Source organism: Camelus ferus, chromosome 24, assembly GCF_009834535.1.
Source record: "Camelus ferus isolate YT-003-E chromosome 24, BCGSAC_Cfer_1.0, whole genome shotgun sequence".
In the NCBI taxonomy this organism is placed as follows: domain Eukaryota; kingdom Metazoa; phylum Chordata; class Mammalia; order Artiodactyla; family Camelidae; genus Camelus; species Camelus ferus.
In genome coordinates, this window is record NC_045719.1 from 1043339 (window position 1) to 1068320 (window position 24982).

The window sequence follows — 24982 nt, forward strand, 5'->3', positions numbered from 1 at the left end:
GCGATGTTACCAGCGTCAAGACACTGCACGTGGCACTGGGAGAAACAAGAAAGACACAAGACAGAACATGGAACCCACAGGCAAACCCAAAAAACACCCCCGCGGAGCCTACTTTTATAGGGAAAAGGGCTGGTGGGGGGGGGGGGGCTGGCTTAACTGAAAGTTCATTGGAGGAAAGAAGGAGGGCAGGCTGGTAATGGCTTCTCATTGGCTGAACGTCAATGTTTCTCATTGGCTGGACTGTAACTGAACGAGAAGAAATTCTTCCGCAAGAAGAGTAAAATAGTGCACTTCCTGTTTGGGAGAGGACGGTAGCTTCTTCCCGTGGGGCACGGAGATAAAGGTTAGTGCATGCAAATGACGGTGAGTGACAGCGCGTGAGCGCTCCCTCTGCAGGCCATTCTCGACTCTGCTCGCCAATTTCAGTGCGAAGTCCTTTACTGACTGTCAAGTCCTTGTCAGCTTGCATCTCTCTGACCCTCTGCTATGTCTTAGTGTTTGTGCCCCCCCCCCATGTGTATGTTAAATCCTAACGCCAGGTTTGATGGTGTTTGGGGACGGGGCCTTTGGAAGGTGCTCGGGTCGTGAGAGGGAGCCTTCATGAGTGGGATTAGTGTCCCTATAAAGGTGACCCCACAGAGCTCCCTGGCCCCTGCCCTGCGTGCGTCTGCGGACACAGTGAGAAGCTGCCTTGGGGAGAGGCTCTCCCGCGACACGAGCACAACCGCTGTCCTTTACAAGCCACCCGGTCTGCAGTGTTTTGTATGATGACGGCGGCCGGAGCCGACTGGGACACCTTCCTTTTGAGGTTCTTTGGGCCTCTGACTCTCATACCGTCGGGAAGGGTCCCCGACTTGTAAGGACAAGTGATTGGACTGGGCCCGCTGGGGTAGTCCGGGATAGTGTCTCCGTCTCAAGGTCCTGAACCTCCATCACATCTTCAAGGTCCCTTTTGCCCAGTAAGGGAACGTGCCCATCGGTCCGGAAATGAGGGTGTGGACATCTTTGGGGCCATTAATCAGCCAACCGCTGGGTCGTACACCCACCTCCTGCGTCAACAGTAGTAACGTTTTGCCGATACTGCTTTTTCTCCTATTTCCCTACTTTAAATTTTCTCTGGAGTATTAAAGAAAATTCCAGAAATCATATAATTTACCTATAATTACTTTAGTATGTTTCTCTAGTCTTAAAATAATACAATCACTTAATAGCATGTTATAGCAAAATTATCAATAATTCTTTAGTATCACCTAACATCCCTTCCATGTCTGTTTCTCAGTCTTTTAAAAGACGGCTTTTTTAAAAAGCTACTTTGTTCTGATTGTGGCCCAACCCAGACCACGAGCTGCATTTGGCTGACGCAGCTTTGCAACAGCAGATCTGCCTTTTGTTGTGATGTTACTTATTTGTGGAGTAAAGAAACTGGGGGATTTGGTCTGCAGACTTCCCCACATAGTGGATTCTGCGGATGGCTTCCTGCTGGTGCAACATAGCATGTTCGTTTGGTCCCCGTATTTCTTTAATCTTGTTCTAGGCTTAACCAGATTTCATCTTTCCCCTCCTCTTTTCAGTTGGCGGTAACAGTTTGGCAATGATGCCGTATACCTCCTGTTGCATCATACCACTGTTCACAGACAGGCCGGTTGTGCCAGTCTGGGTGGGTAAAATTGTTCCTCTGGGCGTATTCGAAACCATTACAATATCCTTGATAACAGTAATTACCACTTACTGCTTCCTTACATCAACCAGGCATTTCGCCGATTGCTTTTTTCTGCGATTTCTCATGTCACGTCGCAGTATGCTCACAGATTTGCAAAAACACACCGGAATTGGTTGTTCGGTAGGCACTGAATTACTGCTCTGAGCTTCAGGTTTTTTTTTTTTTAACAGTGATTCTTGCTCTTAGGTTATTCTGAGGATTTTTTTTAAGTAATGATGTGACGCTTTTTGAAAAGTAATATGCCCTGCTCTACTGCTGTTAAAAATAACAATAAAAGGAAAACCCCAAATAAACAGTCACTGTCGTCGCCTGTCTCATTGGTTCCTCACGAGTTTACTGAAGGCGCTGAGCCAGGCCCTGCGGGCGAAGATGGAAGCCGCCCGGTGCCGGCGCCCCCGCAGCGGGTGCGGCGGGGACTGAGGGGAGCAGGGCGCACGGCCGCCCCCGCGCGCGCCCGGGTCTGCGCGCCCCGGAAAAGCAGCGGAGCCGGCCCAGCGCCGCGCGGCGCCCGCCCGCCCGCAGCCCCGCTTCCCTAACCTGGTACCACCCCCAGCGCCCCGCCCCGCCCCGCCCCGCGCCTGCGCGCCCTCCGCCCCGCGCCTGCGCGCCCTCCGCCCCGCGCCTGCGCGCCCTCCGCCCCGCGCCTGCGCGCCCTCCGCCCCGCGCCTGCGCGCCCTCCGCCCCGCGCCTGCGCGCCCTCCGCCCCGCGCGCTCCCAGAAAGAGTCCCGGGAGCCGACCCACGGCCGTAAGTCCCGTTCACCGCGTGCGCCGCGCCGCTCTCCCGCGCCCCCAGCCCGGCGCGCCTTCCCGTACGACCCGCCGGCCCAGGGTCCCGTCTCTTCCCTGCGGCCCGCGCTCCCCTCCCCTCGCTGCCCCGGGCTCGCCGTCCCTCGCGCTCGCCGCCTGCCGCCCGCCGGGTCCCGGGCCGCGGGAAGGTCGGGGACCCAAGAGCGCGCGGGCGGACCCGCCGGTGAGTCCGGGCCGCGAGGCCGACGCCGGGCTGGGGCCTCCGGGCCCCCGGGTCTGCCCGCCGGGCCAGAGTCCCGCGTCCCCCTGCGGCCTTTGTGCTGCTGCTGGTCGCTGTTCCCAGCCCCGCGAGCTGCTCCCCCTACCCTTCCGGGGCACAGGTTCACCGACGGAACAACTAGAATGCCAGGAATTACTCATATGCTGGGAAACCGTGATCACCTAAGGCCTGTGTATTAAATAGCAGGGGCCTCTCCCTTCCTAGTTTACTGATGTAGCTTTCAAAAACCGTCTTCTTTAAAAATATCATTTAAGATGGAAAATTGAACATGCAGAACAGCTACAGATGATATTGTGGTAACAATACATGTGAATTTAACATAATGGACAAATGTTAAACATTTTTAATGCTGTTTTTTTGGGGGGGGGTTAGATATTCGGTGATGGCTTTGAAGGTAAAAACCAGCCAATGGAGGGAATATTCTGCTGCTAGTTGTGGGCTGCAGCTGCTAGTCTGGTGTGCCTGGCAGCACAGAACAACGCTGTTTGTGTGTTTTAGATGTACGTACTTATGCTGTAATTAAAAGCGGCTGTTAAGGACCAGGGACAGCGTGTGGGTCATATTCTCAGCTGTGTGGTTCTCTGCCTCTTCCGTTAGCCGGGGCTCAGGCTCCTCTGGGTGCCCTCTAGGAAGTGACGTATTTCCTGCTTGGTGATAGTTATCTGAATGAAAGATTATTCAGCCACAAAACACGTTTTCTGTTTTATTTCAGGCGAAGGCGCTCTGGTTTTGGGGAGCACAAGCCGGCCTTGTCAACTGGTTGCACTCCTGAAAAGGTGAGAAAGTGACTCAGTGACAGTCCCCTAAATCCAGGCTCCTGGGACTTTTTTTTTTAAAATATAAAAGTAGTAAATTTAAATCGTAAAAGGAAGCCTTTGTCATAGGACATTGTTAACTTATAGGGTCTTCTGTGTGTGTGTGTTTGTGTTCCTTTTAAAAAAATTGTGGTGAAGCTTACATAACAAAATGTACCTTTTTTTTTTTGATGGGGGGTAGGTAATTAGGTTTTATTTTTACACTGATCTTAGCCAAAAGGCGAAGAAGAGATAGGTTTTATTTTTAGAGGAGGAGCTGGGGACTGAACCCAGGACCTCATGTGTGCTAAGCTCATGCTCTACCCCTGAGCTGTGTCCTCCTCCCTGTTTCTTTATGGAATTAAGAACATGGAAGCCGGCAGGAAGGGCCAGGGCTCCTGGCCTCTGGTCTGTCTACGGGACATCCTTATCGAGGGAGACGCTGGCCCACGCAGAGGGCGGCATGGGCACAGCTCGGTTACACCCCAGCCTCTGCGTGTCTCTGCAGCATCCTGCTCTCTTGGTCTGGTTTGGTGACCCACCTGGGCTGACTGGCCAGGGCCTCGCCTCCCTGTCTCAGAAGAGGTTCTCTGACTCAGCGCAGTGGGCATGGAGGGCAGTTTGAACTTGTCCTTCAGGTTTTCACGTTGGGAAACTGGGAACCCAAGGATCAAAGGTTTGCAGAGCTGCCGCCGGCTGGGCTCGCCCTTCCCAGTCCTCGTCCCTCCGTGGGGAGGGGCTTCCAGCTGCTGTTTTGGCCTTAGCTTTTGGGATTTTGGGGGGTTTGCGGCCTGGGAAAAGAAAACGAGACAGGCAGGTCAAATGGGTGCGTTTGATCTGTTTGAGCCCCAGCAGAGGAGGTCCCGTGTGCAGGGACAGAGTCGTTACTCCTCTCCTGTTTTATCTGCAAGGGGAGAGTCACACGGGTGGGTGGTTGCTGGTGATATCCATCCACATGCTGAGGCTTGGCTGTGATGGGTGGACGGCAGCAGAGAGGAGTCGCCCTTTGTCCTGGGCTGGCCTCGCGGGGCCGAGTCACACTGGGTGACAGCGTTTACCGTCAGGGCCACTCTTCCCTCTCCGAGGTGGTCCCGTTGGCATAGAAGGTGTAAGCGATGCTGGTTCAGCCTTTGGGAGAACAGGTTGTAGGCGAGGGGGAAGGCCTGGCCCAGACCTGGTGACTGAGGTTCTGTCCGTCGTCCCGGCCGAATTCCTGAGAGCAGGTGGTCCCAGACGGGGCACGTGCACGGCTGCTTTGACCTCTGCGCGTCTAGCAATGGGGTCCTGCCCTGCTCTCATCAGGCACTTAAGGCGGACGGTGCCTTCCCCGTGCAGGCGGGGACGGGAGGCGGGGGCACCGTCCCGTCAGGTCCTCTTGGCTAAGAAGCCGCCCTGGAAGTGAGTCCTCGCACCGCCCGACACCGGCAGCACGGCTTCACCAGCCGTGAGGGGGTTCCCTCGTTTCTCAGCTTCTGGGGGTGTTTTCAGTTCCGGGGTTACGTTTTGCACTTTTGACAATGGCTCAGAAAATGCGTTTGCCCCTGCTCACTGTCAGGGCAGGTTTAGTTGTTCTGCGCTTCAGCGGTTGCTTGCTACATGACCCCTCTGCAGAACAGGCTGACTTACGGGACTCGGGCTCGGGGTGGACTCTGCAGACGCTGGTCCAGGCCCTCCGGGAGTGAGTGTCTTCTTCCCCTTGGCTGTCAACCCTAAGAAGGCTCCTAGACGCATCCTGGAAAATCCTCTCCCTGGGGAGGGTTTTCCGTATTTATTGGCTCCATTTGGACCCATGGTCAGTGTCTGCGCAGCCCCCGCCCTCTGCAAGCCTCCTGGAGCGCCTCCCGTATCTGCGTCCTCTGTGGCCTCCGGCCCACCTCCCGTCCTAAGAGTCTCACCTTGAGCGTCATTTGGGGGGCCTCAGGTAGGACGCCCCTCCCAGAGCCTGTCTCAGGGGCTCCTGTCCTCAGCTGCCCTTCAGGTGTGTCAGGACGGATGCTTTCCCTACAGGACGTGAAGTGCTACGACTCAGACGCGTCCCCAAACACTGGGAGGGCTCCCAGAGGGAAGCCACTGCATGTGAAGGTCTTACAGTGGAAGCTGCCCAGAGTGGAAGGCTGATTTGCAGGTGAAAACCTGCATTTGTGAACAGGTGCATAATCACAGGGCGGAGTTCATGACTGCGGCTGTCGGACCCCAGCTCAGCCAGCGAGGAAGCCCCTTGTCTGTGAATGTTCTCTTCTTTTATGGAAAAGCCATTTAGAAAAGTGATGAATTTGCATTAAAGGGTGGCGGGGGGCAGGGGGGCACTTATGGCCTTTGATTTTTAAGGAGGGGGTGGTGGTGAATCCCGGGGGGAGCCAAGTGGCATTTACTTTCTATTCCCTGAGTTTTCCTGTCATGCCCCCTACCCTAACACACATCCTTCCCCAGACTGCCGATCAGTGACTTCCAAAGTGATACAGGAAAAAAATGGGGCAACGTCGTAAGAGGAGGGGCGCGAGAGAGGATGGCAGCGTCCTGGGTCCCGGACGAGTCCCTCGGACGCACCCCGCCAAGTGTGGGCCCTTGGCTTCATGCAGGAAAGAATTCAGGAGCGAGCCACAGTTGAGCAAAAGTAGATTTATTGAGAGAGATGTGCACTCCGTGCACCGAGTGTAGGCCGTCAGAAGCCACGGGGCGGGAAGGGGTGGCTAGCTTTTACGTGCTCGGTGACGCCACACGCTAATGAGTAGGAGGACCGCTCCGACTGTTTAGGGGAAGGAGCAGGATTCCCAGGCACTGGGCCACCACCTTTGTTTTGGCCTTTTATGGTCAGCCTTGGAACTGTTGTGGCACCTGTGGAGTGCCATTTCCCACGGTAATACATTACAGTGAGCACGAGGTCACTGGAGGTCAAATCTTCCACCATCTGGGGCCTCCAGGTCTATTGAGCGTTGACTTTTCTGCCATCTTGGTGCTAATTACTGTGTCATTCCTTTAATGGTTGTGCCCTGCCCCCTTCCCTTCTGTCTGAAAGGTAGTGACCAAACTTTGTCCCTTAGTGGGAAGATCATTCTGGTCGTGCCATCCTGGGGATGCCTAGAAAGCCGTGATCAGTAGGCAGTCGGATGCAGTGTCTTTATGAAAGCAGGACAGTCCTGTTTGTTCGGGAGGTAGGTGGTATTCTGTAACTAGTCCCTTGATGGAGGGAGGTGGTGATCGCGCCGTATTAAGGACCGTAAATGGTCCAGTCCTTCTCTTCCCTGCAGCACGTGGCCCCAACCTGGACGCCGCCTGCACCTCCCCCAGCCTGGTTTCCTCGCGGTGACCTGTTGCCAGTGTTGATGGTATGGATTTGACTCTTGGCTCCTCCAGGCACACCATGGCCGTGATCAGGCTGGGGTCTGGCAGACCGCCGACGAGGAGGGCTTTCTTGCTGCTGAAACTCACGGCTGTCACCTTGTCAGTGCTTCTGTTCTGTGAATTTCTGATCTATTATGGTGTGATCGTCCGGTGTCACTGGCCTGAGGTGGAAACTCCAGCGGACGGCAGGGGCCGGGGCCCCCCCGAGCCTGCACTGCGAGCCATGTTTTTGGCGGATACCCACCTGCTCGGGGCAGTGAGAGGCCACTGGCTGGACAAATTACGAAGGTAGGAGGGGGAACAGGGAGCCTTCTGCAGGCCTGTAGGCAGGAGGGTCCGGCCGCACGGCTTCAGGGACTCATTTTTTTGTTATTTTCCCTTCAAAGAAGGACATTTGGGGCATCTGACTTTTCCTTTAACTTACGATTTACTGCGTACCTGTCATGGACAAGGACCCAGAATTGTGAGTGGGGCGTGTGTTTGAGTCCTGTGACTCCGGACAGAGTTCAGGCCCTCCGAGCCCGTTTGCCTCCCCGTCTAGGTGGGTTCGCACGGGAAACCTCATGGGCCGTGTGAGGAAGGATGCCCGGCGCCTGAGTGGGGTCCGCGGGGGCGCCCTCTCCCCTGGGCAGCGTTGGCAGGCCCCCTTCGCTGTCCCTGGTGTGCCCCGAGTCCCTGGGTTTGCCCCTCCAGGCGGCCGGAGGAGCTGAGCAGGTGGGGGGACAACTTCGACCGGCACAGCTTATTCTGTTTTCTCACTGGAAGGCTTAAAAAAATTTTTTTTTAATTAAAAAGAATTATGTTAAAATAGAAATGCATGCAGTTGGCCACCTCAGCCGCTTTCAGCAGAGCGCCCGTGGCATTAAGAACGCTCGCGCTGCTGTGCGGCCACCGCCGTCCGCCCCAGAGCTCTCTCCTCCTCCAGCCTGGGGCTCCCCCGGCTCCGGAGCCTCATGCGTGGCCAGTCCCGCGGGCGGTCTGCCCTGCCCTCCTGCTGCTGTTTCTGCCTGCTTTCTTCTCTGGGGTGAATAACACTAAATCGAGACAAACTGAGAAGCGTATGTGTGAGACGCCGAGTGAGGAGATGTCCACGCTGAGCTTCACGTGGGCCTCAGAGGCTCCTCTGACCAAAAGTTACCTTCCAGAGAGCTTTCTTTTTTGGCTTTATTTAATTTTTTTGGGGGGGTGGGGGAGGCAATCAGGTGTATTTATTGATTGATTTTAATGGAGGCGCTGGGGATTGAACCCAGGACCTCGTGCACGCTAGGTTCCCCTCTTCACCTGCCCCCGGACGTAGCCCCCTCCTGTAGGGGAGGCAGCTGGGAGCCTTAGGACGGTGGCCGAGGTGGCGTTGGCTGGGCAGACACTGATGGTCTAGGATCCCTACTGTGTGCCCTTGTGTTCCGTCCCAGGACTGTCCTGTGAGAGCAGGGCTCACTGTCTCCATTTACCAACAAACTAGGAACCCAGGGAGTGGGCAGCATTCTTGAGGTGACTGCTGGCCAGTGGGGGGCGGGCACATTGGGCCTGGCCTGCGTGTGAGGTGCCAGACCCGAGGCTCTGTTCTGTGCTGGTCCGACTCTGGGCTGAGCGTTTGTACGTCTGGGGTCTGCAGGACTCCCAGGTCTCATGCTGGCCAGTCTGTTTCTCGTTGGTCTCCCCCCAACTCTGAAGGCCTGAAGGAGGTCGAGTTTCTTTTGAGAAGCGAGGTGCTGGCATCTCCTTGGTGTGGCGCAAAGTCAGTCCACTTTGGGCATCTTGGGCAGGTGGATTCGGCCCTCAGGCCTGGGGTGTGAAGTGTGTGGGAGGGCAGCCCGGGTGTCCCCCGGCCCCTTTCCCCCTCAGTGAGGCAGACGGGGACTCTGGCTCTTCCAAGCAGGGGGCCACGGGACGTCTTGGTCCACTTTTAAATGGCCCAGAAGACGGGCTGAGCTTGCTTTTCCTGTCTGTCGGCCTCCAGGGAGTGGCAGATGGAGAGAGCCTTCCAGACGGCGCTGTGGCTGCTGCAGCCGGAGGTCGTCTTCATCCTGGGGGACGTCTTCGATGAAGGGAAGTGGAGCTCCTCCCAGGTGGGTGGGACCCTGCCAGCCAGGCGCCCTGGCCCTGCCCCGGGGGTCCAGCACGGGATGCCCAGGGGACCCGTGGAGCCGTGTCACGAGGGTTGGAAGTACCGACGTCCACAGTGGATAGTCTGTCTTGAAGATCTTAGGTTCTGTGTCAGGGCCAGTCTTGAGTTAGGTTGGCCAGTCTTACACCTGTCTATGTAGGAAGTATGCAGGTTAGCTGGACGCCGTGTTCCCACGAACCTCTCGGAAGGGGTCGGGCAGGCAGGAGGGGTGCTACTTCAGCTGTCTCTGGAATTAGAGAATAAATGTTGAAGTGTAGTCTGACTGTCCCCGCTTCCTTAACAGCTGCGTTAGGAGCTTGTGCCACAAGGTTGCCTGTTACTGTCCCCTGATGTTCCTTCTTCTGAGGGGGGTTGGGAGGGACCCAGGCTTGGTGTGAGGGGGTCTCAGGGGCCTGAGACCAGGTGACGTCAGCCTTCCCACAAACCAAAGGGAAAGCCTGTTCTCACCTCGGCTGTCAGAATGCTTTGCTCAGTACAGTCTTGGGATTAATGAAAGAAAAAAATACAAGAAGCTGTTCTTCCTCCTTAGTTAAAGATGTTCAGTCACTAATGGTTTTGGAAGATATTAAAAAAAATTCATTGAAATTTCCCAGGACAATCTAAAAGCTGTACGAAGAAAGTCTTGGTCTAGGTCTGATAGGAACCCGCACTGCAGGGCCGCAGAGTCTGCTGCCGTCCTGTCCGCGGTGACTCTCGGGCTGTGGACACGCCACGGCTAAAAGCCATGAGTTAGCAAATGAGGTTGGACGTAGATGTTGCCTTTGCAAATTACAGGGAACATTTTCTGTTTTTCTCATTTTATGTTATTCTGATGTTAGGTTATTCTAACTTTAAATATTACTTGTCAAAGTCTTGGTAAATGTATTGGAGGACCCTCTAGCCAGCATATTTCCCTAGGCTGGGCCGAATTTAAAACTTGAAGGATAAAGGTGACTACTATTCAATGAGGTGTTATCCAACCTAGAGTGTTTGCCCCGTTTTTGTTTTTAGGCTTAATAAAAATAAGAATTAAATGGACATCGTTCTCAAGCTTTCACAGTTAAAGCCAAAGTCAGAAACATCCTGAGAGATTTACTGGGCTTTTGTCTTTCTTTCCGCCCCGTCCTGCCGTCCAGCCACCAGGGGAGGGCCGGTCCCTGTCCCGTGGGAGAGCACACAGTACTGGACACCTCAGTGGCCTCAGAGCCTGTTCTTAGGACCAGTCTGGATGCAAAGGGATCCTCAGCCCAGGGTCTGCACGTGGTCGTCAGGGGACCGGGAAATAGTGGGTTTGGGGGAGTGCCAGTTAATGTTTTAAGATGGAGAGATACCATTTCATTAAAATTTGGCTTCAGATTAAATAGTTACAGTAACTAGTGCATGTTGGAAAAAGAGGTGGGACTTGGGTTAGAATTCTGCATGCTGGCCTCAGGAACACCCATCTGGATGGGGTCACCTTCTCCCCGTCCAGTCGGGGCAGGGCAGGTGCCCGGGTCTCAGCAGGACCCCTACCCACAGGCCTGGGCGGACGACGTGGGGAGGTTCCAGACCATGTTCCGACACCCTGCTCACGTGCAGCTGAGGGTGGTCGCTGGCAACCACGATGTTGGCTTCCACTACCAGTGAGTGACCCGGCATCACGGCTGCGGGGGCTGCGACTTCCCCACTGCGGGCGCCGCCCTGGGGCGAGAGGAGGCAGCTGGGGTGGGGGAGGCGCCCAGGGCTCTGGCAGCGGACGGGTGATTGAGGTGCCCGTGAGTTACTCTAACTTGACTCTTACATCTCGTGGTCGCTTACGTTTTCCTTGGGTGTCAGAGAACAAGACGACGTGGGCTGTAATAGCTGATGTTTACACAGAGCGTATCTTTTATTTTACTTCTTAGGTTTATTATGTTACCATTGGGCCTGTTCTTTTGCCCTTTGTGCCAGGGAGGAAGCCGAGGCCTGAGGACTAAGTCACTGGCCCGGCCCCCAGCTTGCTCAGCAGTGGGACCAGTGGGAGCTCAGAAGGGCTGGCACCCCAATCCGGAAAGTGACTTTTCCGTGTTCATGATAATTCTTAAGAGGTTTCAAGATGGCTTGTTTTGAAAAACTGCTTCTTTTTGCAATTGAATGTAGGATGAACACATACAAGATAAAACGATTTGAGAAAGTTTTCAACCCCGAAAGGCTGTTTTCTTGGAAAGGAATTAAGTGAGTATTACTATTTTTGTAATATACACATTTTTTTAAATTGAAGTCTAGTCAGTTTACAATGTTGCATCGTTTCTGGTGCACAGCAGCATGTCCCGGGCACACACACAGATACTCCTTTTCGTATCTTTCACTAAAGGTTGTTACAAGACACTGAATTTAATTCCCTGTGCTCTAGAGTAGGGCCTTTTTATTATATATAGTACTTTGAGTGAGTATTATTTGTGAATTCTTATGGAGGCCCCTCGCCCCTGGAAACTTTTTCAGAGGGGACTGCGTGCTGGGTCAGACCCACATCCTGTCCGGCCTGGTTTACAGCCGAGGCCCAAGGCGCTAAGACACAGGCCCAGGGACAAGGTCAGGTGCGGAGTGTCTGGGACCGTCACAAGTTCAGGGTGGAGCCTCCTTGACCCTGACTTGGATGCCATGCCCAGAAAGGCTGTTCTGTTCTCTTAATGTCAGCTTGGCACGTGCTCACAGCCTGGCTGAGCAGAGACTTAAAGCTTCCTTCCCCTGGGGACGCGTGTCCCGGGTGGACAAGGCAGGCGGCCCGTGGCCTGACTCCCTGCCCTTTCTGCAGTTTCGTGCTGGTCAACAGCGTGGCCATGGAAGGAGATGGCTGTGACATCTGCTCTGGAGCTGAGGCTGAGCTCCTGGAGATCTCCCGGCAGCTGAACTGCTCCCGGGAGGTAGGACAGCCTGCGGGGCCCAGCGCCTCCGGTCTCCCTCTGCCCTGCCCACCATCCAGCCACCTGACCCAGCACCCGTACCCTGGGTTGCCTCTGTCCCTCCCACCGTCCAGTGAATGCAGGGTTTCTCTGACCAGCAGGAGCATCACCCCGGCAGGTGTGGAGACGGAGGGCCGCTGCCAGCCTCGGCCCCAGTCCTTCTGCAGGTGAGGGTGCCTGCCCGAGTGCAGTGGATGCGCCCAGGGCCTTGCTGTCCCCTGACTCTTCTCTGGTTCTGGACAGCACTTCCCGCTTTACCGGAGAAGCGACGCCCACTGCTCCGGGGAGGACGCTGCGCCCCCAGCCGAGAGGGGCATCCCCTTCCAGGAGCGGTACGACGTGCTCTCCCGGGAGGCCTCCAGGAAGGTTTGTGCCCGGTGGGGCGTGGAGTCAGACTTCCTGGGGCGAGCGGCGACACCGGGCGGGGTGGGCAGTGTCCCGGATGGTCATTCCATCGCGTGTCCCCTCCCTCGCCCTGCGCCGGCCCAGGAAACCCACCTCCCTCCCCTAACGTCTGGTTACTGAAACCCTTGGGGGGAGAGGGTACAGCTCAGCTGTAGAGCAAGGTCCTGGGTTCAATCCCTAGTACCTCCGTAAAAAGGAAAAAAATTAGTACTCCTAACTGTTCTTTATTCTGTTTTCCCGCCAAGTTACATGTATTTGGGGGTGCGAATGAGACTTAGTTACCTCTTTGGGGGGAGGTAATCAGATTTATTTATTTATTTAATGGGGGTACTGGGGAGGGAACCCAGGACCCTGTGCTCGGCCCCTGAGCTCCACCCTCCCTGCCCTGAGCTCATTTTTGATGGAGTCTGAGCAGACAGAAGGCTTTGGAGGGCTGAGTGCAGGGGGGCCCTTGGACGGGGTGGGGTGGGTGGTGGTGGTGGCCCTGTCCCTGCAGGGAGGTGGCCACGCCCTCACCGCCTCTGCCGTCCCCGGGCAGCTGCTGTGGTGGCTCCGGCCGCGCCTGGTCCTGAGCGGCCACACGCACCATGCTTGCGAGGTCCTCCACGGGGCCGGCGTCCTGGAGGTCAGTGTGCCGTCGTTCAGTTGGAGGAACAGAAATGACCCCAGTTTCATCATGGTAGGTGAACATTTATTTTCGTCTCAAAGCTTCCGTACGTATTTAAATCAACACAGCGATCAACTATGTACTTACTGCAATCTGTGGAAATACACAAAAGCCGCACGCAAGCGCCCCTCTCCCCAGACACACCAGCGTGGACACCTCTCTGGGGATGGTTGTTCCGGGGGGGGACCTCACAGTGTCTTACCCTGCAGGGACGGCAGTGCCAGCTCAGCCTGTTCAATTCTCCAAGGAAGCAGGGTCATTTTCCTTCATTCGCTGCACCCAGTCACCTCGCCTTAGCTTCCAAATATGCCCATTTGCTCCAGCAGAAAAATGGGCCAGACCTTGCTCGTTTACTGCAGATGGTAACTAGTGACCCCCTGTGGGTCGGCTCTTCTCTCTGACCCAGGAGTCCAGCATCCGGGTCACAGTGCTTTTATGTCAGGTGCCTTTACTTCATAAAAAGATGGGGGAAACCTCCTGTTTCCAAATTCAGAGTCAGTGAACATTCCCCACTGTCACTCCGCACGGCAAGAGTGACCACCAAAATACACTGCCCACCAGGCTGCCCCCAGCACACGCATTCCAGCATCGAGTGGCATGAAAAGCTGCCATGCCCTGCCTGCTCCTTGTTGACCGTTGATCTAAGTCCCCTGCCTCTCTGATCCCCTCTCTTGCCTGTCCCCGGGTTTCGGAGGAACCAGGAGCTAGCTTCATTGAGGGGGGTCAGCTCCCGGACCACCTGCACTCAGCACACTCAGGCCCAGGGCTTGGGGTCGGGGTGGTGTGGGCTGGAGCCCGTGCCCTTGGTCTGAAGGCCCGGCTGCCTGCCTGTCCTCGCTTCCTTCCCAGGGCAGCTTTACGCCCACAGACTACGTCCTGGCCAAGTGCCCCCTGCCCCGCGAGGACACAGTCCTGACCACGTACTGCGGAGCGGCCGGGTGCCTCGTGGTCCTCACGCTAGTCCACGTGAGGCTGCTGGCCTCACCTTTGCACGTGGGTTGGAACCTGCTCAGAAAATTTAAGACCACGTGAGTAACAGGCATCAAGACCAGAGGAGCTGACCTGCGGGCGGTGCTCCAGCGAGTGAGACTGAGCGCTGCTCGGGAGCTAGACCCCTGGGCCAATCCCCGCGGGGTGAGGGTGAGCTGCTGGTGCTGTTCCCATGCTGTCACAATGGAGCGTGCACTCTCCAGAGTCTGTTTTCTCACTTCATCAAAGATGTGTGTAATCACGGATTGTATCTACAGCTCGCAGAAGCTGCGGGTGTCACTGGCGTGCATGCGACAGCCTGCGTTCCCCAGTCAGCACCGGCAGGCTTGGGGTGAGGTGACACCACCAGTGGTCCTGCGGGTGGTTCTCAAGTTCCTACCTGTGCTAGTCAGATGCTTCAAATAAACCCAGATGCTACAAGCAGGAATAGCTGTTCCCGCAGACTCCTGTGTGTCCGCGCTAACTGGTTGGAATCGGGTTTTTAGATGAGTGTCATTTTCTCTCCAGCAGACCCGACTGTTAAATCAGGATCAAAAGCCCGTCAGTGAGCAAAAGAAACTTGAAAAGTAGCCTCCAGGAAGAGGCATTTGGTATTTAAAAACAAGTATGCCTTGGTAATTTTAAGCCAGGTAAAGTGGATTCTTTTTGCATTTTTTCCTTGAGAGTCTGGCTCCTCAGTCAGACCTTTAAATAGGAAGTTCACTTACAGGGGATTGCTGAGTGATGCGGAGAACAACATACAACTCTTGTTTTTTGTGTATATGTGTTGGGTTGTATCTCTTCATGTTTTCTTCATGTTTTACTTCGAAAATGCAATGGAAATGGAAAATCATTTCTACTTCATCTGTCTCCGTTCACCTGAGAGTTTTATGAAACAGGCAAGGATGGGAGAGGCAGGAACTGGGTGATAATGAGATAAAAAACGTGATGGTGTGTTGTCTTTGACGTCGCCATCCTGTATTTTGTGTAAAAGTCGTATTTAGCCGTGGATGAGTTTACAGAGGATTACAAGATGCTGGTTTACAGAGCAAACTTGAAACTATCAAAGACTAAATGAAGTCGATGAAGTCACGTAGGCTGGGCTGCCTCCTCTCTGCTTTGTGTGGTTGGAGTAGAACCTCGGACATCTTCACAGACTGCCTGACCTGGGGAAGCCACCCTCAGGGCTGTGGCCAAGCATGAGGGGCTTTCTGGGTCTCGTACTGGAGCCATCTTGCGAGGCTGCATCTGCAAATCTCTCAAGTTTGAGAAATAGCCATGTATTTTGACTTGGTATTTCAGTAAAGGTTTTGTAATGTTTCTTCTTCAAAAGGCAAGTAAGAGTCCCTCCTTCGATTCTCCACGGCCAGGCACAAGCCTGAACCCTTGTCTTTTTCCTGCTATTTGTTTACGATGGAACCTGGGGTCAAGTAAGTGGTTCTAAAGCTTTGACTAACAGTTTTCAAAGAGCGAAATAATGGAGACACATTGTCTAGAGAAAAATACCACCCCTGGGTCCCTGGAAGAAGCTGTGGCGTGGGTGCAGCGTTTCGTGAGGTGCGGGTGACTACGTGTATAGTTTATATTTATATAAATTTATATGGGCATATATTTTTTATCCAGAAGTATTGTAAAAAGTACCAAACTGGTAAAGTGTCCTAAATTCTAATACACCATTCATTCCTGTTTTCAGAGCAAGCGGCAGGGAATGTTGACAGCTGTTCAGCACAACAAAAACACATTTGTTCTATGGGGGTAGCCGTTACCAAGGCACAGAGCTCTACAGGGATTTCCTTGAGTAGTTGTACAAAATAGTATTAGATTCATGTGGTCTGTACAGTATAATAAACCAGCAATAAAACAACAGAAGGAACCTGGGGAAGGAGCCCGTGCCCGAGCAGGTGAGTCCAGGGACCCCTGGAGCCCGACCGCGGCCCGAGCGCACGTGGGGTCTCTGTGAGAGGCCGGCCGCCACTGGAGATGGGCCTGAACGGGCCCTGTCCCCTCGGCGGCCGGAGGGTCTGGGCCAGGTCGTGGGCCAAGGCGGGCAGGAGGGCGGCCCCCACGCGTCGGCCACTCCCCACGTCCGCCCGGGTGCCCCCCCAAGTGCCACCCCCGGGAGGGCGGGGGTCTGCAGCCACGCGGGGGGGGCGTGGCCAGCGGGGCGGGGACCCGAGCCCCAGGGGCGGGGCTGGGGAAACTCACTGCTCCGCCCCGGGGGAGGGGCGGGGCTCACAGCAGCTCGTACTGCTTCAGGTGCATCCTCTGGATGATGTCCCTGCAGTCGTTGAAGACGCGGCGGATGTTCTCCGTGTCCACGGCGCACGTGAAGTGGGGGTAGCAGTAGTGCTTGCCGTCCCCCGTGGCCGTGCTGATCCTCTGGGGGAGAGCGCGCCGTGAGCCCGGGCCTGGGCGGCGCCCCAGCGGGGCCCAGCGTGCGGATCGGGGCCGGACCGCCCGGGAGCGAACCTCCCAGCACCTCCCGGCGGTGGGGGAGACGCCCCGCAGCTGAGGCCCAGGACACCGGGCCCTGGTCACTGTCAACACACATGTCGGCGCGGAGCCCTAACCCCCAGCACCTGAGTGTGACGATCTGGGGCGGGGTCTTTAAAGAGGCACTGACGTTAAATGGGGTCACGAGAGTGGCCTTCATCCAACATGACCTGTTCTCCCAAGAGGAGATCAGGTCACAGACACAGAGAGGCCAGGCGAGGGTGCAGGCAGGTCATGCTGTCCTCACGCCTTAGGAGGACCAGCCCTGCGACACCTGGGTCTGACGCCTGCAGAGTCCCGTGGGGCTCTTCCCACGGGTGCCCCTCTGACCCCTACTCCTTTCTCTGCAAAGCATCTGTGGAAACAGCCCCACCAGGACCCCTGCACCCCCAAGGTTCCACAAGAGGCTTGGAGGTAAGAACCTGGCCGGGCTGCCCGTCTGCAGTCACACAGATCTCAGGGGTGGGGTCCCTGCGAAGGCAAACTTCAAACAGCCTCAACTCTCCTAACATGCTGATCGTCCCTCAAATGGACCGACCCGAGCCTCTCAGGGCCCCGGGCAGGTCCTGCCTCAGCCGGCTCGCCTGGCTGCCTCCCTCCCCCTGGCGGCAGAGTTCAGGGTCAGGGAGTGTGAGGGTGCCGGACAATGCTAGGAAGATGGCCCCTCGCTGACCATCAGCGTTAAGAGGGCTCTGGCGCCGGGCTGGACTCCACCTACAACCTTCTCCTGCCTCCTCTCAGGCCTGTGTTCCACCGGCAATGCTCCTGTCCAGACTAAACATGGTAAATGACTGACTCTGCAGTCTGCCCTGCTGCCTCATCAGGCCGGGTCGTGGGCTCCAAGCCCCGCCGCCCTGGACGCCCCTCTGCCCCAGGCAAACTCCACAAGAAAAAAGTTACGTCGACACCCCCGGGCCCTGACTTCCCCGCCACGCAAACTGGGTACAAGGCAGACACTGTCCACCGTCAGGGACCAGAAGGCTCGCCCAGGTCTGCACGGGGTGGTGGGGGCATTCATATCGGGGAACGCCCAGCTCAGTTTCTAGTCCTTAAATGCCTGATTTCCACACTAACTTCTAGTTCTCGTTAGAAGCGTGTTGTGGGTTTCACACTTTATGATCCTCAGAAGGGCGCCCTGACAGGGACAATCTCGGTCGGCGCAGCAGAGGTGCCCGCTGTCGGGCTGTGGGGGACGCTAGCTTGAGCTGCCCTGGGGCTCCCCTAACCGCCCTGGGGGACTTGGGGGACGTGACGTCTCACTGTCGATACCGTCTCAGCACGAGATTCGAGAGGCAGCCCTCGGGCGTGGTGGGCAGAGGGTAGAGAGGGGGCTCCCAGGAGTCAGGCGAGGGTCTGATGCCCCGGAAAGGCGGGCAGTCCGGGGGGACACGCACCAAGTGCTGTCGGGGTCTCTGTGGGCCAGCCTGTCAGTGTGTCTGGGCGTCCGCTAGGTTCAAGCCAAGGACGCTCACGGCCAGCGGCATACCGTACGTTATGCCAGAGGAAAACAGTATGTAGGTAGACGCGGCAGACACGGCAAGATTTTGCCAACTGGCCCGTCTGGGTGAGGAGTATGTGGGAATTCTTTGTGCAGTCCTTTCACTGTTTATATAAGTGTGAAATTATCTCACAATAAAATGCTTTTTTCAAAAAGGGGGATGTCTGCCGGTCAGCTTCCACGTTAACCCAGAGCCTCCGCGTATGGGACTCAGGAAGTCACGCCCCGTCCTGGGTGCTGGTGGTTCAGACTCTGCTGAAGGGCTCTTTCCTTTTAAGAAATTGCAAGCCCTGGCTGCCTGTCTTTGCTGTGAAGCTGTGTGACCTGAAGTCAGAATCTGACCTCTCTGAGCCTCGGTGTGCTTGGCTGTGAGATGAAGGAACGACACCCTCTGTCAACTCTCATCATCTTGGGGGAGATTAAATGAGGTCAGGAAAGGTTAAGTACTCTGCCAGCTGCAGAGAACAGGGCATCCTAAGGTGGCAGGGAGACGGAGGTACGGAAACCGCTTACCAGGAACAGGTCCCGGATGAAGAATTTAGCTCTTGTGACTTTGGGATCTTCTCCTGCATCTGGTGTCGCTGTAGAAGACCAAAGGGAGTTTTGTGTAAGTGACGAGAAGCCGATGCAGCTCGATGGGACGGCCGGGAGCAGGCGGGGGCCGAGGCTGACGGCGGGAACGGGCCTTTCAGCTCTTCTCCCTCACTGATTTTAGCCACTGTCTGTGGCTCTGATGAAACTTTGTTTTGGCGGTGGGGGGACAACTTCCAGTTAAGTACAATGAAAGCAGCTCAGTGACTGGGAAGCCGTCCCCCGGCCCTCGCAGCTTGTCCCGCTGGCCTGGTCCCTGGGGGCCCCTTTCACGCCCACTACGGACTCGGGCACCTGCAGCCCCACTGCCATCACCGCGGTGCCCACTCTGACTGCCCCCTGTCCTCACACCTTCCCAGGGAGAGTGGACTGGACGGGGCGAGGGGGTAGGGGCTGGTTCCCAGGAAAAGTGAGGGCAGCCCGGGCCTGCGGGGCGGGCGGTGGTCCAGCAACCGAGGGGCAGCCACCCGGGCCTGGGACGTGCCCCAAGGCTGGCCGAGGTCAGGGCCAAGACCGTGACGGGCCTCTTCACTTCTTACCTGCAGTTTCTGGGAAGGCCCCTTTCCTCCCGCTTGTCTAGCTTGGGATTAACCTCGAGGTGTGGGGTTACACTTTGCCGTCAGCACACTCTGGTGGCCCCGGTGAACTCAAAACCCAAGAGCAGCCACTGGAAATGGGTTCACAGCTCCGCCGGGCCTGCCGGATGGGACCTTCCCAGCTCGTGGAAGTCCCATGTCCCAGGCCCCATAGTCTCCCGGGATGGCTGGTCACCCGATAAAGGCATCATGCTGTGGCCAAAGTCATCGCTGGAGACAGAGGCCTCCACATGGTGGCCGGCAGCGGGCAGCAGAGGACAGAGGTCGGCTGCTGCCTGGTCCTCGTGGGCCCTGCCTGAGTGGCTCGGACAAGCGGCGTCCCCTCCCTCGGAGGGCCAGCAGGCAGGTCCACGTGGAGACTGACCCAGGGCCAGTTCAGTGCAGACCTGCCCAGGGCCCCACGAGGCAGAGCTTCCCCCGCAAACCCCAGTTCACACCGAGCTGCCCCTCCTCCTGCTCAGTGTGGATGAAGGCACAATGACATTTCTACAGATGGACTGTCCAGGGCATTTCAGTACCCGAGGACCTTAGGGTGAGGCAGGAGTTGAGAGAACAGTTCTAAACTGAATTTCCTCGATTCACCAGAACTGTTGGAATGACAGTCATGGGGCTATTGAGAACGATTCTTCTCTTTGATCGCCAGGTGCTTCTTTTGGAATCTTACCGTCTTCAGGAACAGTGTAATTTGCATACTCTGGAAAATAATCTTCGATTTTTGATTTCCCTGCCAAGACTTTTTCCGCCAGCATGTCCTGCTTGTTCAAGAACAAGATGATGGAGATGGTCCGTAACCACCTGGGAAGGGGGAGGAAACACACGTGGGTCCGCGGGATGAGAAGGCACCTCCAGTGCAGGCGTCACCCATGAGCACAACAGCGCAGCCGCCCCGCTGACGAGGTCCAGGGTGTGGAGTCACGTGCTGCACCAGCACCGCAGGCCCCACTCCACTGGCAGGAGGAACGTCAGCTCCACTGGGAGGCACCTTTCCTGGCACCAAAGCCAAGGTTCACGTAATGAGTAAATGCACCCGGATTTCTGTGGGGTAATTTACTAATCAAAGGTCAGACAAGCAGGAGGACTTCAAGCTCTAACAACAGACGACGCAGCATCTGACAGCCCGAGTGCTGGGGTCGCTGAGTTCTCCCTCCGCTGCCTCCGAGCAGGCGGGGGGGGGCCCCTCGGGACCGAGCGGGGGTTCAGGGTCCAGGTCAGGGACTGTCACCTCGGAAGACAAGCCGAGGGAGGGTCTGGGCATGTCCCCTTTAAGGGGAAGCAGATAGACGTTGAGAACCAGTGTGAGACAAGGTTGCCTGTGCAAACCAGCACATTCTAGCCCATTACGTCAAAGGAACCAGTGGTCAGGGGAACCTGTCACTTCGGAGTTAGGCTGACACGTGGTCGGGGAACTTACTACGAACTAGAAACACCATCCACTTCCTCCCCAGTGGAAACGGCCTGTTTCTTCTAGTTATAAAATACCCCTTGTGAAAATGAATCTTTACTTGTAGAAAATACACAGAAAAAAGTCAAATGTAATCATACCCAGAGATACTATTTGAATTTTTATGTTTTTACTTACAGGTCTTTTTTCTATCCTCACATATATTTACAAAACTAAGATCATGGTGTTTTTAAATTTTCTTTCTCATTTACCAACACGGTGGCCATTTTCCCCAAGTGACTGCATACATGTATGTGTGTGTACGTGGGTGTGTGGACATCCATGCAAGTATGTATGTGTTATACACATAAATGCATGCGCTTCTAATGACTCCAGAGCATTTCCCTGAGTTCCTCGTATTTCTTGACACACTTTCTTTACCATTAACTGTCTTGATGCTGTAGAGCTGAGAACAGCTCCTGAACGTTTGTTAGAGAAATATGTTTCTGATAATCCAAACCCCCTGCAAGAACAGCTGCGGTTTCCTGTGCTCCTTGGTGACACTTCAGAGGGAACTCTGACCTCCACCTGCACAGGGAGGCACTGCGTGTGTGTCTGGCGGACAGTAACTAACAGGCGCCATCGCTGCTGCCACCTTCACACACAGTGACCCTAGACTGTGAAGGGTCTCAGGACCATCTGGTTATTTGTGGAAGTTTCGAGGGGCACTTCCTAAATTTTAAAAACCAAACAAAACTAACTTTGAACCCTATGTGATCTCAGGCTCCCCAAACTGAGATATGGATTCTCTTGACAAAGCAGGATCAGAGCTACATCAGAGAACAGCCCCACCCTCGGTGAATCTGCACATGAGACGGACTGTAGACGTTACCACCAGGAAGGAAGGTGTCTGGAGGACGGAAGTGAAAGTGAGTGGTGTGGTGTGCACGTCAGACCCGGAGGGACCCAGGCGCGTGCACGTCGGACCTGGAGGGACCCAGGCCTCATGGTTTCGTCACCTGTTGTTCCAGATGCTTTCGAAGAGGTCCAGGGACTCGCGCAGCCTGTTGGTGTTGTTGTCCTCGCGGATGACCATGTTGTAGCTGCTGCAGGCCGCCACGTAGATGATGGCGGTGACATCTGGTGGGGAGGGGGGAAGGAGGCAGGGCGGTTAGAGCGGATCCGGGAGAGAGCCCGCCCCGTGCACACGTGTCCAGGGACCTTGCCCCTCGGGGACCACGAGACAAAAAGGGTTTCCGGAAGGCGGGTGCCCCTGGGCCTCCCAGACTAGCAAAGGTGAGCGCGAGCTCCGGGCGCTCGGCTCGCGTATCTGGGGGCTCATGCTCAGGGCGTCTCACGGGGGAGCAGACTGAAAGCTATGTAAGCACAGTGGCAGGATGGAGTGTGCACATCCCCATTTCTAGAGATGGAGCGTGGAAATCACCGTTGAAGCACTGAATCCATTTTCTTCTCTCGTCCCTCTGGCCTCCGACATCAAACATGCTGCGGGGGACACGGGGGTCAATTACCCGGGGAGGGAGGGGCTGCCTTCTTCGCTCCCCAGGGGACCTCGCAGACTGGGGCCCATACCCCGAAACTTCCCCAGGCCTGACCCTTGCCCTGAAGTCCGCAGCCCGTGGGCGCCCCTCTCCTCCCACTGGCCCGGAGGCCCCCCGCTGCCTGGCCTCCGCGTGTCCAGCTCAGACGCCTCCCGCCCGCATCCTGCTGGGACTTCAGGATGGGCACGCAGTCTGGGCGTGGCAGTGATGTCTGTCCCGGCTTCCCTGGTGCCCAGGCCGATCCCCTGACCCCACGCCTGGGGCCCCGCAAGAAGGGCCCTGCCCACATCCCCGCAGAGGCTCCTCCACCACACACTTACTGAAAGTTGACTTTATCCACTTGGAATCGAGTCTCAAAAATCCCTGACGTCAGAACTCTGCACCTGAGAAGGTCCTGGGGGCAGGAAGAAAAGCAAACCCGGTGACCCCGATCCAGAGGGGCAGGCCGGGGGCCGTGGGTCATCGGGAGTTCAAGTCATACTCCCTTCCGCGCAAAAGAGACAGTAAAAACTCAGACGGGGCCGTCCCAGTCCCCAGAGGAAGACACGCGGACCACATGGCCCCGGAGACCAGCGGCCGCGCCGCCATCCTCTGTGGGGGTTTCTCCGAGCCGCTCAGGACCGCTTCCCACTGCTGCACGTCCCGACCACCAGCCGCCGCTGCGCCCGGACGCCGCCCACTCGGGGTCGCACTCTTGGGTGAGAAGCCACAGAAGCGACCCTCTGCGCTCAGGGGCCGTGAGCTTCCTGAGCGGGATGCTGGCTGCCTGTGGATGGGCCCCCCTGTTCTGCCTGTGCCTGCTCCTGAGGGAAAGGCCGAGGTGCTCCTGAGGCGGGAGAGCCGTAGCTTCACGAAGCTGACCACGCTGCACGCTTGTCACGTGTCACCTAACCCAGCGGGATGTTAACCTCCCTCCGCCCCCACAATGCTTCCAGCAGTGGGGAGGGGCCGCTCCTCTCAGCCTGAAGTGTTCTGACGGACCAGCACGACCAGCTCAAGATCGGGAAGTCCCGACAGCTCCATCAGCTGGGTGCTTCTGAGCTCCCGGGGCCACCTCCCAGAGGGATGGACTCAGGGGACAGCAAGGAGCTCGGACCCCTGGGGGCAGAGAGCCTCCAGGAGGGGCCCCACCAGGCCCCCCAGGGGACAGGGACACTGGGAGTGTTGGAGGGTCAGTTTGAGCAGAGACTCTAACCTCCTTGGGGTTCACTAGCTCGAGGGGCGTCTGGGGGCTTCGGAGCTGAGCCAGGCAGGCTTCTCCAAGTCCCTGTAGGCACCTGGGGGTCAGAGGTTGCGGGGACACAGGAGGTCCCCCTCTGCTGCTGACACACGTGCTGTGGGCGTTTTTCTCCGCCTCACCCCAAGTGGGACGTGGCCCACAGTGTGTTTGGGGTCTGTGACCCTGGACTGAACAGTTTCTGAGCTGGGAACCAGGGTTAGTCTCTCTGTGGATGGCTCCAGGAGGAAGGGGAGGGCGGCTTCCCTCTGCACAGATACAGTCATCTCGATGCTGGCAGTCTGGAAGTCTGAGGGCAACAGGTCGGGGGGCAAGACGCAGGGTGCAGTGACCATACCGCGCGCTCACGCAAGCCCTGCACAGACAGCCTGCAAGGAGAGGTGGCACGGAGGACCTCCCCCCGAGCATGCTGTCAGATGAGCGCCGGGCGTGCCAGGGCCCTGGCCTCCTACCTGGTCGGTGGGCGTGTAGTCCACCAGGCTGACGCTGTCGATTCTCTCCAGGAAGCTGAAAAGAAAGCCAGAGCTGCTCACAGGTGCCCGAGACGTCCTTCCGGGCTGTGGGGCAGGTACAGAGGACGGGGCAGCACGGGCCCCCGGAGTTCCCGCCTTGTGTCCTGGGTGTGCGTCTCCCTGGCAGGTCAGCGTCCTGATGAGGGGCCGGACCTCAGGCTGCCCTCCTCCCTCTCCCATTGCGCAGACCCTGGGAGGGACGGGCCTCCTCGCGGGGCTGCTCCACAAGGAGGCCATGTGGGGATGAGGCACAACGTGGGAGGCGGGAGATGGTCCTTCAGTGCAAGACCGTCCCAGGAGGACGCAGAGCTGAGTGTGAGCCGAGCCCGGTGCACAGGCCTGGCGGAGGCTGTGAGTGTGCAGCTGGTCCCCGCGGCCTGGTGTGTCACCGACACAGGGAGGGAGGGAAGGACACGGGTCTGTAGGAGCCTGGCCCCGCTGATGCTCGCTCTCTGCCTGCAGAGAGGCCGCGTCCACCTTGTCTCAAAGGCCCTCCTCCTCCTGTCAAGCCTGCTCTCTTTCTCTTCCCAGCGCTTCCCATGGCCTGACGAGCTTCACATGCAGTTGTTTATCTGTTTCTTATCTGTGATTAAAGAAGGGTTCACATATTGCAGTGCAGGGAAGTCATTTTGGCTCAGACACGAGTTAACTTGAATTTGATGCTAACTAGAACAGCCTGTCTGTGGCCCATCAGACGTACATTGTACATCTGCTTTAGCTACTATAGAAAAGAGCACGCTGGCCAGAAGTGAAGAAGGTCCACGTTAAAAATACAGATTAAACGCTGCCCTTCCCGGGACGCCAGTGCTGGTCCTCCTTTGATGATGAGACTCCCTCCCCGGGTGCCGAGGGCACGCTGCTGGTCTGTTCTGTTCTGTTTTTTTCTTTTTTATTAACCTTGAAGAAATGTAACCCCGACTTGTTTAATGTTCTTTGTTCTGACCAGACATAAAACTGCTGAAACCCTGTTTCTCCGGAGCAGTTCCTCACAGTGATCTGGGAAGTGGGCTTCTGGGCTAGTCCTCAGTTTGGCTCACATAAAACTCTCCTATTCTTATTATTGGTTGTTTACTGATTTTTTGTCAATATCTGTCTCTTCCTCCAAACGCGAGGCCCCCAGGGCGGGTCTGCCTTGTTGGCCCAGGTTCCCGGCACCTGGTGC

The 24982-nt window shown here is 56.5% G+C and overlaps 2 protein-coding genes across 21 annotated transcripts in view; one reads left to right on the forward strand and one right to left on the reverse strand.

Annotated features, from left to right (window-relative positions):
- Positions 1-290: 290 nt before the first annotated feature.
- MPPE1 (metallophosphoesterase 1) lies at positions 291-15831 on the forward strand. 14 transcript variants are annotated; one of them, XM_032467355.1, is made up of 14 exons: positions 2392-2691; positions 3461-3524; positions 5154-5463; positions 5550-5691; positions 6584-6694; positions 6791-7172; positions 8845-8953; positions 10510-10613; positions 11110-11184; positions 11765-11873; positions 12011-12079; positions 12156-12278; positions 12856-12996; positions 13834-14401. In XM_032467355.1, the coding sequence occupies exons 6-14, from the start codon at positions 6871-6873 to the stop codon at positions 14014-14016; spliced, it is 1215 nt and encodes a 404-aa protein (XP_032323246.1). In that variant the 5' UTR covers positions 2392-2691; positions 3461-3524; positions 5154-5463; positions 5550-5691; positions 6584-6694; positions 6791-6870; the 3' UTR covers positions 14017-14401. The 14 variants fall into 14 exon arrangements, with proteins under 14 accessions (XP_014416596.1, XP_032323256.1, XP_032323249.1 ...); XM_032467357.1 differs by having other exon boundaries at positions 5340-5463; XM_014561110.2 differs by lacking the exons at positions 2392-2691; positions 5154-5463 and adding an exon at positions 291-343.
- GNAL (G protein subunit alpha L) overlaps positions 12987-24982 on the reverse strand; it is a 71342-nt gene continuing 59346 nt past the window's right edge. For all 7 annotated transcript variants that reach the window (XM_032467346.1, XM_032467350.1, XM_032467351.1 and 4 more), the window contains 7 exons: positions 23761-23815; positions 22392-22465; positions 21957-22015; positions 21532-21652; positions 19796-19926; positions 18458-18525; positions 12987-16332 (listed from right to left, as the gene is read on the reverse strand). In XM_032467346.1, the coding sequence (XP_032323237.1) occupies positions 16186-16332; positions 18458-18525; positions 19796-19926; positions 21532-21652; positions 21957-22015; positions 22392-22465; positions 23761-23815 (655 nt within the window). In that variant the 3' untranslated portion in view covers positions 12987-16185. The remainder of the gene's footprint in view (positions 16333-18457; positions 18526-19795; positions 19927-21531; positions 21653-21956; positions 22016-22391; positions 22466-23760; positions 23816-24982) is intronic.

Excerpts from the sequence above, each read along its gene's own strand:
- MPPE1 (XM_014561110.2), top strand. The coding sequence starts at position 6,871 with ATGGATTTGACTCTTGGCTCCTCCAGGCACACCATGGCCGTGATCAGG. Across the intron at positions 10,614-11,109 it reads GATGTTGGCTTCCACTACCA|GATGAACACATACAAGATAA; the intron begins GTGAGTGACCCG and ends AATTGAATGTAG. Across the intron at positions 11,874-12,010 it reads AGCTGAACTGCTCCCGGGAG|CAGGAGCATCACCCCGGCAG; the intron begins GTAGGACAGCCT and ends TTCTCTGACCAG.